General features: G+C 45.5%; 1 protein-coding gene across 2 annotated transcripts in view; it reads left to right on the top strand.

The window, feature by feature from the left end:
• Window positions 1–10,524, top strand: part of LOC121567503 (numb-like protein) — a 76,242-nt gene extending 65,718 nt beyond the window's left edge. For both annotated transcript variants that reach the window (XM_041877594.1, XM_041877593.2), the window contains exons 5-9: window positions 1,368–1,508; window positions 1,932–2,139; window positions 2,820–3,083; window positions 6,515–6,694; window positions 7,199–10,524. In XM_041877594.1, coding sequence (XP_041733528.1) covers window positions 1,368–1,508; window positions 1,932–2,139; window positions 2,820–3,083; window positions 6,515–6,694; window positions 7,199–8,088 — 1,683 coding nt within the window. In that variant the 3' untranslated portion in view covers window positions 8,089–10,524. The remainder of the gene's footprint in view (window positions 1–1,367; window positions 1,509–1,931; window positions 2,140–2,819; window positions 3,084–6,514; window positions 6,695–7,198) is intronic.
• The last annotated feature ends 7,120 nt before the right edge of the window (window positions 10,525–17,644 follow it).

The raw sequence follows: 17,644 nt of genomic DNA, 5'->3' as shown, positions 1-17,644 counted from the left end.
GGCTGAGATTGATGATGTCACCCTTCAGGCTCAGAGCACAAGGACCGCACCGTGTGCCTGTCCCGATGACTGTGTTTATCCTCGCAGGCCAGATTTACTTTAGACCGGACTGCTGAGTTTTCACACTTGATATGTGTTACTGATGGATGCCAAAGGGGGCTTTGGGTAGGGGAGGGAGACACAGTACACACACACACACATAGCATTTTATTTGTATTTAATAAACACACACAGAAACACACACACACCTCGAGTGGTCCCGTGTAGCTCAGTTGGTAGAGCATGGCGCTTGCAACGCCAGGGTTGTGGGTTTGTTTCCCACGGGGGGCCAGTATGAAAAATATATGCACTCACTAACTGTAAGTCGCTCTGGATAAGAGCGTCTGCTAAAAATGTAAAAATGAGTGCAATTACCCACTTTTCTTTTCAGGCCAGAGAAAAGAAGGGTGGGGAACAGTCCCACTAAGCAGTCTTTTTTGTTTCCTGTGTGGCAGTACACAAATTGACCCCCCCATTTCCCCTCCTCACCCTCCCCTCCCTCCCTCTCCTGGCCCTCTCAAAGTCAATGTCAAAGAACACCACCGCCACAGAGAAAGAAAGCCCCCTCTCCCTCCGCCTCCATATCTGACTCATGTGACATGACTCAGCACTGTGCCCCCTTTCAGTTTTTCAGTGACATGCCTCTGAGTGATCCTCCATCCCCCACCACCCCACACCCCTTGCTATCCCCCTCACCTCCACCCACCCCTAGGCAACCCAGCCCAGCACACACACACACACACATAACCAGACGTTCACTTCCACCACCAGCCTCTCTTCATCTACTAATTGTCTCTGAATGAAAAGACTGTTATTTATTCCTTGCCCGCTTCATTCATCCCCCTCTTCCTATTCCCAGAAAGAAGAGTGGAAGGAAGTGCCTGGATGAGTGTGTGAACCCCATCTCCCTTTCTTCCCTCTCAGCTCTTTCTTCCCTCTCATCTCTTTCTTCCCTCTCATTCCACTCTGACTCAAAGGTTGTCGGGGGCCACTAGTGGGGGGGGGGGGGGGGTAAGAGAGGAGGCCCCTTCCTCACCCTATAGTTCCCTATAGTCACCAGCTGAGACTCCTGAACCAGCTTGATACAGATTCTGGAACAAGAGAAAAACAAAGTGGTTGTCCATGTTTTAGAACATGTTTTGTAGAGCCGTAAACAAGATCTAGTGCTTGAGCGTAACAAAGGTTGATTCTAGGTAGATTATCTTTCCTCAGCAAATAATTACATTTGACATTTTAGTATGTGTGTTTTAATCACATGCATTCTCTATGGGCTACCAATTTATGTGATACGTTTCATTTATGCCGTGGTCAAATCTCTTTGTCTTTAGGACCTCATCGTAGACCAGACCATTGAGAAGGTGTCCTTCTGCGCGCCCGACCGCAATTATGACAAGGCCTTCTCCTACATCTGCCGTGACGGCACCACACGCCGCTGGATCTGTCACTGCTTCATGGCCCTGAAGGACTCGGTGAGGGTGTGTGTGTGTGTGAGTGGGCCCAGGCCCAGCGACTAGATTAATTCAATCCCCGCATCGCTCGCCCAGGGATTAAGATAAGGATTACGCTAGGGTTATCTCTATCTCAATTGCTTCTTGGAGCGCTATCCACTGTGACCTCCTGGCACTCTGAGCCACATTTCCTCCAGGGTGATAACCACTTTTATAGCATAATGGAATGAAAATGGAGTGCCAAGTCATTCCTCACAGACATGGTTCTGGTTTGATAAAGCATTTTCCAGTAGGGAAATTGACTGGCTTTAGGCTATATTCAGGCTTTTTCAGTATTAGTGCCCATTCACACATAATAGAATTTTACACACACGCATGCGCCCACCTACGCACACCAAAAGGGTGTTGAGGAGGAGTGTTGACTGGGTGTGTTGTGGTCACCAGGGCGAGCGTATGAGCCACGCCGTGGGCTGTGCCTTCGCCGCCTGTCTGGAGAGGAAGCAGCGCCGCGAGAAGGAGTGTGGCGTCACAGCCTCGTTCGACGCCAGCCGCACCTCCTTTGTGCGCGAGGGCTCGTTCCGCATGACGTCGTCCAGCCAGCAGGGGGGCGAGCACGATGACATCATGAAGCAGCTGCAGGACAAGAAGAAAGGTATGACTCACCAGGAGAAGGAGAGCAGACCCACAGCCAGACACGTCTGTCACTCACATTCTAATGTATCACTGGAAAGTTACTGGAAAGTCAAATGTGGCCTATGTTATAGAGCTAACAGGAACAGGAGGATGTTGATGGTTGCTGTTGTTCACCTCAATCACTCTGAAGTGTAACAACACATCTACTGTATATTGGCTGGTAGTAACCTTTATCAGTGTTATTGGCTGTAGTGGTTACTGGTTGTAGTCCAACATTAACCATGGTCATTATAGTCCAACATTAACCTTGGTCATTGTAGTCCAACATTAACCCTGGTCATTGTAGTCCAACATTAACCCTGGTCATTGTAGTCTAACATTAACCCTGGTCATTGTAGTCTAACATTAACCCTGGTCATTGTAGTCCAACATTAACCCTGGTCATTGTAGTCCAACATTAACCCTGGTCATTGTAGTCCAACATTAACCCTGGTCATTGTAGTCTAACATTAACCCTGGTCATTGTAGTCCAACATTAACCCTGGTCATTGTAGTCCAACATTAACCCTGATCGTTGTAGTCCAACATTAACCCAGGTCATTGTAGTCCAACATTAACCCTGATCGTTGTAGTCCAACATTAACCCAGGTCATTGTAGTCCAACATTAACCATAGCCATTGTCCTCTGTCTGTCTCCAGAGCCCCTGTGTACCATCCCAGCCATCCCCCCTGGCACCTCCTCACCCCCTGAGGGCACGGCCTCGCCTCTGGGGCAGGGGGTGGAGCACGCCATCCCGCGGCGCCACGCGCCCATTGAGCAGCTGGTGCGGCAGGGCTCCTTCCGGGGCTTCCCGGCCCTCAGCGGGAAGAACTCGCCGTTCAAGAGGCAGCTCTCGCTGCGCCTCAATGACCTGCCTTCCAACCTGCAGCGCAAGACCGCCGATTTCCAGAGCAAGAACCCAGGTTAGCCTCACCTGTTTATGTTAGCTTAGCTAAGTCTCTGCATTCTACGAACTAGGACAAAGAGTGTTCAGCCTCACCAGTCTAGGACAACATAGTCCGGCAATGCCACCCTTCCATGTCGTGTTCATCACTCGGAGGAAGCCTGGAAATAAAGGCTAATGTCAACCAGTGCCTGGAGTTTTCCTGCCTTCATGTTCTGACCAAGGATAACTCAGGGCTTTTTCCTGGTCAGATCATGGGTCAGGAAAAACTATGGACCCTTATGACAACGTATGGTGGTGTTTATAATTATACCAAAGTAGTATTTGACCAGGAACAAGTGAAGCCAGGGATTGATTGATTGGGGTCATAATAGCAGTGAAGTTGATCATTACTGTGTTATTAAGGCTGTTGTTGATTGCTGTGGCTGATTACTGAGTCCATGTAATGGTTATTTTTAACAAGTATAATAATAAGGATTCCCAGCATGGCTTTATTTCTGCTGTAGTGAGGTATATTAAACCTCTCAGTTATGTTGATTATAGTTATTATGAGACCGGAGGCAGCACAATTGTGCCTGACATCTATTTACATGAATGTATGTAGCAGTAGCAGTAGTAGAATAGTGTACAGAGATTCTCTCTTTCGTATAGGATCTGTCCCTATCTGAATCCCACGCATGCATAGAAGACAAGCGCACACCCACACACGCACTTAGCTAGCAATAGTAGCCACACAAGCATGAACACACGCAAGCACAGGACACATGTACACACACACACACACAGTAGCAGCTAACTTGACTACCTCCCCCCCTCCCCAGTAGTCCACCAGCTCTCTCAGTGAACAATCTGTCTATGATCCAGGGTTCTACCAGCAGTCTTCACTAGACCTTAAAGCTGTCTTGTCCACTGAGACAGCCCCCAGCCAGCCCATCTCACAGCCATAGAACCAGGGATTGTAGTTCACACAAACACACACACACGCACACACAATGATGCACACACTCACACACACAAGGATGCACACACGCACACACACACACACACGCATGCCCGCACACAGGCATACACACACACACACACACTACACTACTACACAGAGAAACCCCACAGCTGCTCCCGTCCTCTCTGAAACCTATGGGCCAATCAAATGTTCAGAAAGAGAGACCTTACAAGGCAGGCCTGTCATGAACAAAGCAGCAGGGCCTGGCTCTCCAGACAGAAAGACACTCTACATCTGTACCTGGAGTTGTTCTTCTAAGCAGGGTCATATTCATTAGGCACCAAACAGAAGAAAACAGACTGAAACAGGGAGTGACTACTTAAACTTGTCCAATAAGAAATGCCCATTTTTGTTTTCCGTTGCAAAAGATTTTGCTGCGGTGTGCCCTAATGTATAGGACCCAACAGAGCAACTGTGCAGCAGCAGCTCCATAGGGATTACATCCACCACTGACCCCTCTGGTTCTGATTGGCCCCACAACTCTCTCTGCTCTCCACAGGCATAGCTCTCTCTCTGTCAGGGACAGGTCACTGATAGAGGAATTACACAAATGATTAGCTATTTTTATCTACTGGTGATATGTTGAATGTTTTTCCTCTGTTTTCTACACTAAAGATTTAGGCTATAGGGAATCTCATGCATGAAAAACAGACTGGTTGGGTGTGTTACAGAGGAACTTTTATTTTCTTACTTTGAAGTGCAAACGATTATGTAGATCTCATAGGACCATGGAAACAGATTCCATTTCAATTAAGGGCTTCGAAATGTTTACATCCAGTGTCATGTACTTTAATCCTATATCATTATATACAGTGAGGGAAAAAAGTATTTGATCCCCTGCTGATTTTGTATGTTTTCCCACTGACAAAAAAATGATCAGTCTATAATTTTAATGGTAGGTTTATTTGAACAGTGAGAGACAGAATAACAACAAAAAAATCCAGAAAAACACATGTCAAAATGTTATAAATTGATTTGCATTTTAATGAGGGAAATAAGTATTTGACCCCCTCTCAATCAGAAAGAGTTCTGGTTCCCAGGTGTCTTTTATACAGGTAACGAGCTGAGATTAGGAGCACACTCTTAAAGGGAGTGCTCCTAATCTCAGTTTGTTACCTGTATAAAATACACCTGTCCACAGAAGCAATCAATCAATCAGATTCCAAACTCTCCAAAGAGCTCTCCAAGGATGTCAGGGACAAGATTGTAGACCTACACAAGGCTGGAATGGGCTACAAGACCATCGCCAAGCAGCTTGGTGAGAAGGTGACAACAATTGGTGCAATTATTTGCAAATGGAAGAAACACAAAATAACTGTCAATTTCCCTCGGCCTGGGGCTCCATGCAAGAGCTCACCTCGTGGAGTTGCAATGATCATGAGAACAGTGAGGAATCAGCCCAGAACTACACAGGAGGATCTTGCCAATGATCTCAAGGCAGCTGGGACCATAGTCACCAAGAAAACAATTGGTAACACACTACGCCGTGAAGGACTGAAATCCTGCAGCGCCCGCAAGGTCCCCCTGCTCAAGAAAGCACATATACAGGCCCGTCTGAAGTTTGCCAATGAACATCTGAATGATTCAGAAGAGAACTGGGTGAAAGTGTTTTGGTCAGATGAGACCAAAATCGAGCTCATTGGCATCAACTCAACTCGCCGTGTTTGGAGGAGGAGGAATGCTGCCTATGACCCCAAGAACACCATCCCCACCGTCAAACATGGAGGTGGAAACATTATGCTTTGGGGGTGTTTTTCTGCTAAGGGGACAGGACAACTTCACCGCATCAAAGGGACGATGGACGGGGCCATGTACCGTCAAATCTTGGGTGAGAACCTCCTTCCCTCAGCCAGGGCATTGAAAATGGGTCGTGGAGGGGTATTCCAGCATGACATTGACCCAAAACACACGGCCAAGGCAACAAAGGAGTGGCTCAAGAAGAAGGACATTAAGGTCCTGGAGTGGTCTAGCCAGTCTCCAGACCTTAATCCCATAGAAAATCTGTGGAGGGAGCTGAAGGTTCGAGTTGCCAAACGTCAGCCTCGAAACCTTAATGACTTGGAGAAAATCAGCAAAGAGGAGTGGGACAAAATCCCTCCTGAGATGTGTGCAAACCTGGTGGCCAACTAGGGTTTTGCCACCAAGTACTAAGTCATGTTTTGCAGAGGGGTCAAATTATTTTTTCCCTCATTAAAATGCAAATCAATTTATAACATTTTTGACATGCGTTTTTCTGGATTTGTTTGTTGTTATTCTGTCTCTCACTGTTCGAATAAACCTACCATTAAAATTATAGACTGATCATGTCTTTGTCAGCGGGCAAACATACAAAATCAGCAGGGGATCAAATACTTACTTACGTAAGTGTATGTTTGGCTCAAGACTTTAATCTTGCCATCAAATCATCAAAAGGAAAGCAAATCCTCAATCCTTCTCCTCCTCTTTAGTCCCAGAGATTGATTTGTCAGTGTGTGGAGAGGCAGACAGCAGCATCAACGCTTTGTGCAGCCAGATCAACCATTCCTTCACCAAGCCCTCTGAGGAACTCTTCTCCAACCCCACCCCCAACGGCCTGCCAGCCTGCACTGTGCCCCCAGCCATCCCCCCTCCAGCCGCCCCCCTGCAAGGTAACTCATTGACTACCTTATCATTCTCTCTCTATGAGCTCTAGTCTGGCTTAACATGTAGTTTACAGCTCAACTCCAACTTTGTATTTGTAATGTGTTTGTATTTGTAATGTTACTAATGCTGATTTGCTTCTAATGCTTGTAAGACTGATTTGCCTGAAAAGTGTAAGTTATTTGTGTGTATCTCTAGGCCGGGATTCAATCTGTGGTTTGCTATAACGCAGGTCACTATACAGCCGGCAATGCAGCTTTTTAAAGGCCTTTTCCCCGATGTTTGTAGAGATCAAATTCATGGTAAACGCTGCGGATGTTGGCTTAACCCTCAAAAGTTTGTTATATATATAGCGCACCTTGCATTGAATACCGGCCCTAATCAGAAAAGGCTTCTGAAAAGGATGTGTGTGTGTGTGTTCTCTGTGCTTGTCATGGTAAAGCACTAGAGAGATCCAGCAGCAGGGTTGATGTAACGTGATTGACGTGGTATTCTCTTCTTCTCTCCCACAGCCACGTCCTCCTGGGTGCAGGCGGAGCCCCCGGTCCAGTCCCTTCCCCCGGTTGTCCACAGCGGGCACAGGAGGACGCCCTCCGAGGCTGAGCGCTGGCTGGAGGAGGTGGCCAAGGCCGTCAAGGCCCAGCAACAGACCCCCACCCTGCCCCTGCCACCCATCCAGCCCACCCCTGCCATTCCAGGGCCACCCATGTCAAGCGCAGCTATGTCTAACCCACTTATGTCTGGCCCACCTATGTCAGGTGTGCCCCTAATGGGGGCATCCATGCCAGGGGTACCTGGCTCCCTGCCCACTTCCATGCAGCCCTTTCCTTTGGCGTTTGATGCCACTCCCGTGCCCGTGGGCATGTATGCCCAGCCACCCCTGCAGCCAGCGTTTGTACCCATGCAGGCCTACATGCCCACCCTGGCCAACAGCATGACATACTCCAATGCCAGTGTGCCTGTGGTGGGCATCACGCCTTCCCAGATGGTGGCTAATGTCTTCTGCACGGCAGGGGGCTCTACCAGCGGGCCTTCCATGGGCATGGGCACAGGGCCCAAAATGGGCACGCTCAGCGGTGGGCACCGCCACTCTTTCTCCGGCCAGCCGGGCGGGTTCCCTATGCCACCCTTCGGAGCTCATCCCACCGTCAACGGCCTCCCCCACAACATTCCCACCTCCTCCCCCGCCACCATCACGCAGAACGGCATTAGCAGCAACGGCGGCAGCAGCAGTAGCTGGCCACCGGAAGGCGCACAGCAGGCCAACCCGCCCCCAGCCAATGCCCAGGAGGTTGATCGCTTCGAGGCAAAGTGGGCCGCGCTGGAGACCAAATCGCAACCCAGGGCGGCGCCCAACCCCTTCTCCAATGACTTGCAAAAGACCTTTGAGATCGAGCTTTAACTCGGTATTAACCCAGGTCGGGCCACTGCATAGACTATAATGATGCAGACCCCCAACAAGACAGAACCACTCCACTTCCCCCCAGCCCCCTGCCCCTAAATGCTTTCGCTCCCCCTCCTCTTGATTTTCTCCTCTGTTGAGACCCCAGGATGTAAATTGGGTCTGAATGCAGGGGGGACATGATGACTGTGTGTGGGGCTCCTCGCGATGCATTCCACTGGCTCTCTAGCAATCATGTTCTGCGTGGGGATCTGTGGAGGAGCCAGAGAATATGGACACATCACAGGACACTGAGAGAGATTACGTTGGTGTTACCCAAGCACAGCAAAGGCCCTGGTTGACTAGCCAATGACACAACTCGATGGTAGAGACCCCAAAGGAGGCATCGACCAATAAGAGTGACAGTTTGGCGGCAAAAAATTGTTATATTTATGATTTTTACTTAGATTTGAACCGTTCAAGTTTTACATCGTTTTTAAAAATCAGTGTTGTTTCTCCCTGCATTTATTGTTGTGGAACTGGAAAGAGGAGGGAAATACTAGCAACTGTAACTACGGCAACGGAGGGAGCAAAAACAGGGAGTGAGTCATGAAACGAGAGGTTGGAAACGAGTGTAAATAAATAGCATGCTTTTTTCACTCGCTATTAATTCCCAATCCATGTGGAACCGTCAATTTGCTATTCAACCCAAATTAGTCACTGTTAGCTAAATCACTATGGTGACCTAATGCACCCCACTGTCCCAGTGCCACTCCACCTGCAGGGCAGACACACTAGAACCCTAGAACATTCTGGAAAGGGTCCAAGTAGTGCGGCACATTCCAACGTGGTTGGTTGTCTCGCATTATATTCTAAAACATGGTTGTAGTCACCCCTGTACGAGTGTAGTCAGTCAACGCTATGAGGGTCTATTTAGAAATATTGAGCCTGAGATTCAAGAGAGGAGAGCTTGAGCACGTCGTAAGATAAAGAGGGTAAGTTTGGGGCGAGTCACTGGGGCTGCGTTTTGAAATGGCACCATATTCCCGTATAGGGCCTTGGTCAAAAGTAGTGCCTCCCACTGGGCACAGACGTCAATTCAACGTCTATTCCACGATGGTTCAACGCAATTTCATAGAAATGACATGGATACAACGTTGATTCAATCGGTGTGTGCCCAGTGGGCTGGGTCAAGCTGCACTTCTGACATAATGGGACTACAGTCAGTTTGTAGAGGCTTCTGGATCCAGGCTCTTGTCCTGAGGCCATTGTGACGGGCAGAAGTTATGGCACCTGCTGTGTGTGCTCTACCAGGCTGAGTAAAGATGCCTAGAGGAAGTGATGAGTCATTTACCATTTTAAACAGACAGAGGAAGGCATCCATCTTTGTAGAGGGCAAACAAAGACATGAAAGTGATACGGATAGTCGGGGGAGAGAGAAAGAACGAGAAGGTGAAAGATAGACGGAGAGACCGAAGCCATACTTACGAGAATGAGTTTGAGGAGGTGGACTATTGAAAGGCTGTGATGAACTGAGAAAAGATTAAGGAAGAAAAGGGTGGATTAATCAAATACCATACAGGCAATGCACTGTCAAACAACGTTACTTTAAACAGACTGGTTGTTTCATTCCTTTAAACTCCTTTCACTGCTCCCAAACAAAGGCACTTCTGTTAGAATGATACTCACCATGCATTTAGCGCTCCATAGAAACAATACTTTACTGTTTGATCATATTCTCAAAAAAGGCAAGCATTTCCTTCTGTGACTTTAGACAATAAATATGCAGTATACTATAGCTACAACCCCATATCGGAATTTTAGCCCACTTGGCAGGACTTCCATTGGCAGGTCAAGACGGGGCAAACGCATGTGCTTAGATGGGATGCGTTATGCTATTTGCCATTATACTGCTTTATGTACAATCCTGCCCCAAACAGCATGAGTGTCTGGGAGTGAGACGGAGTGGGACCCAGGGGACCAGTGTTATTGAATGGACATCACAACTAGACAAACAGGCTCCATCCATCCCGCTCTCCTGGTCATTAACTCCTTAGGACTCGGCCAATCAGGCTTTGCCATTTTTACATGCGGCACAATACTGACTGACATTCATTCGCTTTCCCAAAGATATAAATCACCAGTGAGGGGCCCATGTTTTTGCTCGTTTAGACAAATTGATTTTCTAAATTAATTCTCTCCCTGTCTTTTAAGAGAAAAGACGTAGTTATTCATGAAATTGCTGTTTTTATTTCGTTAAATTCCCATTGTTTGCACACCCTCTAAATTAAAATGTAGGTTAATGATGTTCAAAATAAGGAAACTAAATGACCTCATAAACTTGATTGTAAACCATAGTGTAGTGATAACAAACCAGTGGAGTTTATTTTTATTCTTTATTTACAGAATTTTGTATTTAATTACATTGTACAAAGATAAATAAATAATATAATATTATACTAGTGTTGGTGTCTGTGTTTCTGCATTCTGTATCATGCTCTCTCTGCCTTTCTCCTAATGCAGTTCATGTACCTGTCTTATCCCCACCAATTCATAAGATCCAGTAGTAGTAGGTCAAATGTATCTGCACCCTGTGCCAATGGGGATGCATGTACCATTGGCATAAAAATCACTCATGTATAGTCTACTTCTAAAGATGGTCAACAGTTGAACAGCACCAGTCATTAAATTCAGTGAATTCTCTCCATAGCTGTATTTTATATCTCAAACCTACTGTATGCCCTGAAAGTCATGGAGTGAAGCATTGAATAATTCTCTCTTATTGAACGCCTTGTCTATACTTGCCAACTCTACCACTGTTCACAGGACTCGTAGATTAGCCCGAGCAGCCTTCTCCAGTGTCTTGACAAAAGCTCAGGCCACTAATGCGACCAGACAAGGCCCCTTTTCTTCCCCAAGGGCCATGAAAAAGAGGACAGCCACACAACACTTGAGTCATTTTAGTAGTAACTCTCTCGTCATTGTCTTTCCCCTACTGCTCACTGCAGCGCTGAGGAAGAAACGGGACAACAAGAAACACAACAAAGACACAGTCAGAGACAGACAGTTAGAACGAGGACAGGCCCCACCACTACAGAACAGTGCAAGGGAAATGGGTTGCCATGGACACAGCAGTGAAAGGGTAATTTATAATCATCCCAAAACTGCCAGAGTAGGCAGAAAAAGCTCGATATATATATAAATTAAACTGCCATAAGGAAATAATAAAGCAGACTAATGTGCTCACATGTAGGCCAAATCCTAGGTGATGTCTGTCTGGCCTGAGGAGAAGCTGTCATCTAAGACTCCTCACTGTTTCTATTATGGACATACTGTACTGCAGGGCCCATATTCATAAAGCATCTCAGAGTAGGGGTGCTAATCTAGGATCAGTTTTGCCTTTTAGATCATTATGAATAAGATTACATAGACAGGGGGGACCTGATCCTAGATCAACACTCCTACCCTGAGACACTTTATGAATACGGGCCCAGGTATTGTAATATGACTTCCTGCAGGTATCTTCTTAATGTGTATTACTGCTGCTACTTTACCCCAATTCAATTTATGAGATGGGTGCATAATCCCCTAAAGTTATTCATTAAAACAAACCCCTAAAAAATAAAAACCTGTGCAAATTTATGCAATGGTTTTTATCTACTTTCAATCTGGTGCATCACACAGTGCTGTGATGGCAGCATGTGATAGAATAATCAGAATCAGTAATCATGTTTGTGTAACAGCTCTTACCCAGATAGTGGAATGAGCGGATAATACATTCACTGCTATTGTTTTTAGTATTGGTGTATGGATACTGTGACACATCTGTTTACAGTTCACAGCTGTTAAATGTTGCTTTACCACCATTAGAATAACGTTGGTAATTGCTATGGATGTGAAATGTAAGTGCTCGCATGTGACCTTTAAAGTCCTTGAGGTAGAGAGAGGAAGGTAATTAAGTAGATTAATTACATACGTTTAGACATTGATCAGTTCAGAGCCTATTGTTCTCTCCCTGTAGCAGGCTGCTAATCACACATACAGTCATTCAACAAGGTCATTTGAACATATGAATGGTGTATTTTTATATTTATTATGTTGCTTAAAGAATCCTTTATCGTCAGTATAAGAATGGTGGTTTGAAGCCTGATGACTCCAAGCAACCTCAAGTGTCAAAACACACACACATACAAAAGTATGTGGACAACCCTTCAAATGAGTGGATTTGGCTATATCAGCCACACCTGTTGCTGACATGTGTATAAAATCGAGCACACAGCCATGCAATCTCCATAGACAAACATTGGCAGCAAAATGGCCTTACTGAAGAGCTCAGTAGCTTTCAACGTGGCACCGTCATAGGATGCCACCTTTCCAACAAGTCAGTTCGTCAGATTTCTGCCCTGCTAGAGCTGCCCCGGTCAACTGTAAGTGCTGTTATTGTGAAGTGGAAATGTCTAGGAGCAACAATGACTCAGCCGCAAAGTGGTAGGCCACACAAGCTCACAGAACGGGGCTGCCGAGTGCTGAAGGTTCCAGTGAAGGGACATCTTAACCCCAGGACCACCCATACACCAAAAAAATTTATGCACGCATGACTGTAAGTCGCTTTGGATAAAAGCGTCTGCTAAATGGCATATTATTATTATTATTAACGCTACAGCATACAATGACATTCTAGACGATTCTGTGCTTCCAACTTTGTGGCAACAGTTTGGGGAAGGCCCTTTCCTGTTCCAGCATGACAATGCCCCCGTGCACAAAGTGAGGTCCATACAGAAATCATTTTTCGAGATCGTTGTGGAAGAACTTGTCTGGCCTGCTCAGAGCCCTGACCTCAACCCCATCGAACACCTTTGGGATGAATTGGAATGCCGACTGCGAGCCAGGCCTAATCACCCAACATCAGTGCCCGACCTCACAAATGCTCTTGTGGCTGAATGGAGGAAAGTCTCATCAGCAATGTTCCAACATCTAGTGGAAAGCCTTCCCAGAAGAGTGGAGGCTGTTATAGCAGCAAAGGAGGGACCAACTCCATATTAATGCCCATGATTTTGGAATGAGCAGGTGTCCACATACTTTTGGTCATGTAGTGTATATAAACGCACGCACGCACGCACGCACGCTTGCATGTGCACCCACCCAACCACCCACCCACCCACACCCACACGCACACAAACAAAGCCTCCACCCTTCTAAAAGGTTGGTTGATATTGTTGCCTGTGAGGCCTGACTGGTTGCCTGATTGGTTGGATACTCAGTGCTTTTTCTTCACCCCCTCCCACTCTTTTCCCCACCACTGTGCCCAGCCCTGGAGCTCTGACTGGCGCCTTGGCACTGCCCAACCGCACTGGCGCCACTTCATCCCCTGCCAGCTCCTACCAACCCCTGCCAGCAGTTGTCATTCATAAATACCAAGCCTGATTGCTGCCAGGGTGTCCCAGGGAGGGCATGATGTCCACATAGGCTACCCATAGACCAATATGGGTAGTCTACAGTATGTGGACATGATAACTACCTGTTCCAGTAGGGGACTATCGATTATGACCATCATTGGGAATAAGATAAGAGACTTACATAGTTGGAACAGATGCCTAATACATTTCAAACATAATGCTTAGATTTTTCACCACCTCCATTGCAGTCTGAATCTGTGTACACAACAGATGCAAGACATTATGCAATTGTTAAAAGCTGGTGTACAGAATGTGATGCAGTAAGGGTCAGGTCATCACTAGTGTGTTTAATCTGCAGTCTGCCATCCTGATCTCATGCTGCCTGCTTCTACATGTGATTCGTGTATTACAGTAAGCCAACATGGATAAACAGTACATCATCATTCAGTCATCATTCAAAACAGACAAGATTCAATTGAATTAACCATTGATGTCAAAACGTACTATGTTAAATGATATCAGTAGTTATGTAGGCTATAGTGGCTAGGCTGCCTACTTCAAGAAATCCTGTCCAATCACTGTCACTGTCAGTCACTGTGTTTTGATGCTGCAGGCAGAGAATGACATTGCTGTTGATGTACCTCCACCTAGTGGCGAGAAAGGATTATTGAGCATTACACAACTGATCCGTTTTGCATTAGTCATTGTCGGGGCATCATCTAATATAGGAATCTATTTTGTCCCATATCCTTCAGCAGGTTGAATATGTCTTAGAGCCTGTCTTATGTCCACACTTATAGTCCCATTGATAAAATGATGTAGTTGGAGTAGGAATTGTAGCCGTGTGTGTGTTTGTGTGTGCACGTGCATGATTACACTCTACGCATTTAATTTCTCCTGTCATAATATAATATAGGCCCCATCACCTCTCCATTATGCTCCAGAACTCACAAATCACAGTGGGCCGTACCTGCAGTGTGCTATGTGATGAATTTCATGGTTGGGTGGTGTTCTGGGGACAGTTCACTGTGGCTGCGTTCACACAGGCAGCCCAATTCTGATCTTTAATTCACTAATCGATCTTTTGACCAATCAGATAAGATGAAAATATCTGATGTGAAATGATCTGATGTGGTCAACAGACCAATTAGTGGAACAAATATCAGAATTGAGCTGCCTGTGTAAACGCAGACTTAGATCCCTGCTATCCTGCTCACTGAACCCTCCTACTAATCACAATGCCACTATAATGGATTAGTAGAACAGAACCATACATCAAGATAAAATTCAGCCTTTATGCTGGTTCAGGTTCATTTAATCCAGTATTTTATCTTAATCCAGACTCTTTTAGACCATAATGGATATACAGTAGGTGATCAGGTGCTGTACTGGTGACCTTTCCTCTGCCTACAGTATGCTACAATTCAGGGGTCAATTCGAATTGAAGTCGGTCAATAAAATGTAAACAACTTTGATATACAGTATGTTCTCCATTTTAGTTTATTGAGAAGTCATTGGAAATATAAGCCCTTTTTTCAATTATTGAATTGGAATTTCAGTTACATTTCTGAATCGACTGACTTCAATTCCAATTGACCCCAACCCTGCTACAATGCTAAACCTATGAGACAGTTGTTGTAATAATATACCTAGTTGTAAGCTACTTCATATTTCTAATCAATCTATAGCACAATTCCTGTTTATGTCTTAGCTTTACATGGGAATTGTGGGTAATAATGTGTTCCTTCCGTGAAGGAGGCATGTTTTCCACGAGGGGCATGTAACTCCTCATGGCATGGGCCAAATCCATTTATATACTGTAATTGGTCTGATCCAAGGAAATTGTTGTTGTCATTTCATGGCTCTTAGTCTGATGACCACCCTCTGTTTTCCCTGAGAGAAACCTACACAGAAAAACAGACCAATCACCTTCACATGACCTTGGTCTTTCAGGAACTAGCCAATCAGAGGAAGAAATAGAGCGATGGCCCAAGGCGCTCCGTCAACAGAACCTCCATCTATGTTCCCGGGTCTGTTCTTAATACCTTCACTCCACTGTAGCTGGTTTTATACAGCTTGACCCGACATCACATAAATTCTTATGCAATTCAATTCTTTCTAAAGCTTCACCTGACATTTCTGAAGAACAAGGTTGAGGGTGGATAGATCCTGGTGGAGGTTAGAGAAATTGCAGGGCTAATGGCCTATATGTACACAATGGAGACAACCTCGCAGTCAGACTTCCTTCTAGAGCTAGTACTGGTGGTCTGCCTGTCTATCTTCCTACTTACTGGCTGTGCTACTTGTGGTTTCGTCTGAAAGTACATTAGCAGTACCCTTAGTCAGAGAAAGGAGTGTAGGAAAAGCCAATGATGCTATATGTATTATTCACACAGTTCCCGCTCAGCCCAGTCAAAACTGTTCGCTGCTCTGGCACCCCAATGGTGGAACAAGCTCCCTAACGACGCCAGGACAGCGGAGTCACTCACCACCTTCCGGAGACATTTGAAACCCCACCTCTTTAAGGAACACCTGGGATAGGATAAAATAATCCTTCTAACCCCCCCCTTACCCCACAATTTTTTTTTATGTAAAGTGGTTATCCCACTGGCTATAAGGTGAATGCACCAATTTGTAAGTCGCTCTGGATAAGAGCGTCTGCTAAATGACGTAAATGTAAATGTAAAATACATGTACTACCGTTCAAAAGTTTGGGGTCACTTACAAATTTCCTTGTTTTCGAAAGAAAAGCATTTTTTTTCTCCATTAAAATAACATAAAATTGATCAGAAATACAGTGTTGACATTGTTAATGTTGTAAATGGCTATTGTAGCTGGAAACTGCTGATTTTTAATGGAATATCTACATAGGCGTACAGAGGCCCATTATCAGTAACCATCAGTCCTGTGTTCCAATGGCACGTTGTGTTTGCTATTCCAAGTTTATCGTTTTAAAAGGCTAATTGATCATTATAAAACCCTTTTGCAATTATGTTAGCACAGCTGAAAACTGTTGTGCTGATTAAAGAAGCAATAAAACTGGCCTTGAGACTAGTTGAGTATGTGGAGCATCATCAATTGTGGGCTCAAAATGGCTAGAAAGAAATAACTTTCTTCTGAAACTCGTCAGTCTATTCTTGTTCTGAGAAATGAAGGCTATTCCATGCGAGAAATTGCCAAGAAACTGAAGATCTCGTACAATGCTGTGTACTACTCCCTTCACAGAACAGCGCAAACTGGCTCTAACCAGAATAGAAAGAGGAGTGGGAGGCCCCGGTGCACAACTGAGCAAGAGGACAAATACATTAGAGTGTCTAGTTTGAGAAACAGACGCCTCACAGGTCCTCAACTGGCAGCTTCATTAAATAGTACCCGCAAAACACCAGTCTCAACGTCAACAGTGAAGAGGCGAGTCCGGGATGCTGACCTTCGTGGCAGAGTTGCAAAGAAAAAGCCATATCTCAGACTGGCCAATAAAAATAAAAGATTAAGATGGGCAAAAGAACACAGACACTGGATAGAGGAAGATTGGAAAAAAGTGTTATGGACAGACTAATCGAAGTTTGAGGTATTCGGATCACAAAGAAGAACATTTGTGAGACATAGACCAAATGAAAAGATGCTGGAGGAGTGCTTGATGCCATCTGTCAAGCATGGTGGAGGCAATGTGATGGTCTGGGGGTGCTTTGGTGGTGGTAAAGTGGGAGATTTGTACAGGGTAAAAGGGATCTTGAAGAAGGAAGGATATCACTCCATTTTGCAACGCCATGCCATACCCTGTGGACGGCGCTTGATTGGAGCCAATTTCCTCCTACAACAGGACAATGACCCAAAGCACAGCTCCAAACTATGCAAGAACTATTTAGGGAAGAAGCAGTCAGCTGGTATTCTGTCTATAATGGAGTGGCCAGCACAGTCATCGGATCTCAACCCTATTGAGCTGTTGTGGCAGCAGTTCAAGCCAATCCAACTTGTGGGAAATGCTTCAGGAAGCATGGGGTGAAATCTCTTCAGATTACCTCAACAAATTGACAACTAGAATGCCAAAGGTCTACAAGGCTGTAATTGCTGCAAATGGAGGATTCTTTGACGAAAGCAAAGTTTGAAGGACAAAATTATTTCAATTAAAAATCATTATTTCTAACCTTGTCAATGACTACTTTTCCTATGCATTTTGCTAT

This window comes from Coregonus clupeaformis, chromosome 6 (genome assembly GCF_020615455.1).
Source record: "Coregonus clupeaformis isolate EN_2021a chromosome 6, ASM2061545v1, whole genome shotgun sequence".
Lineage (NCBI taxonomy): Eukaryota > Metazoa > Chordata > Actinopteri > Salmoniformes > Salmonidae > Coregonus > Coregonus clupeaformis.
The sequence above is the reverse complement of the archived record's forward strand: the minus strand, read 5'-3'. Positions and strand labels throughout refer to the sequence as shown.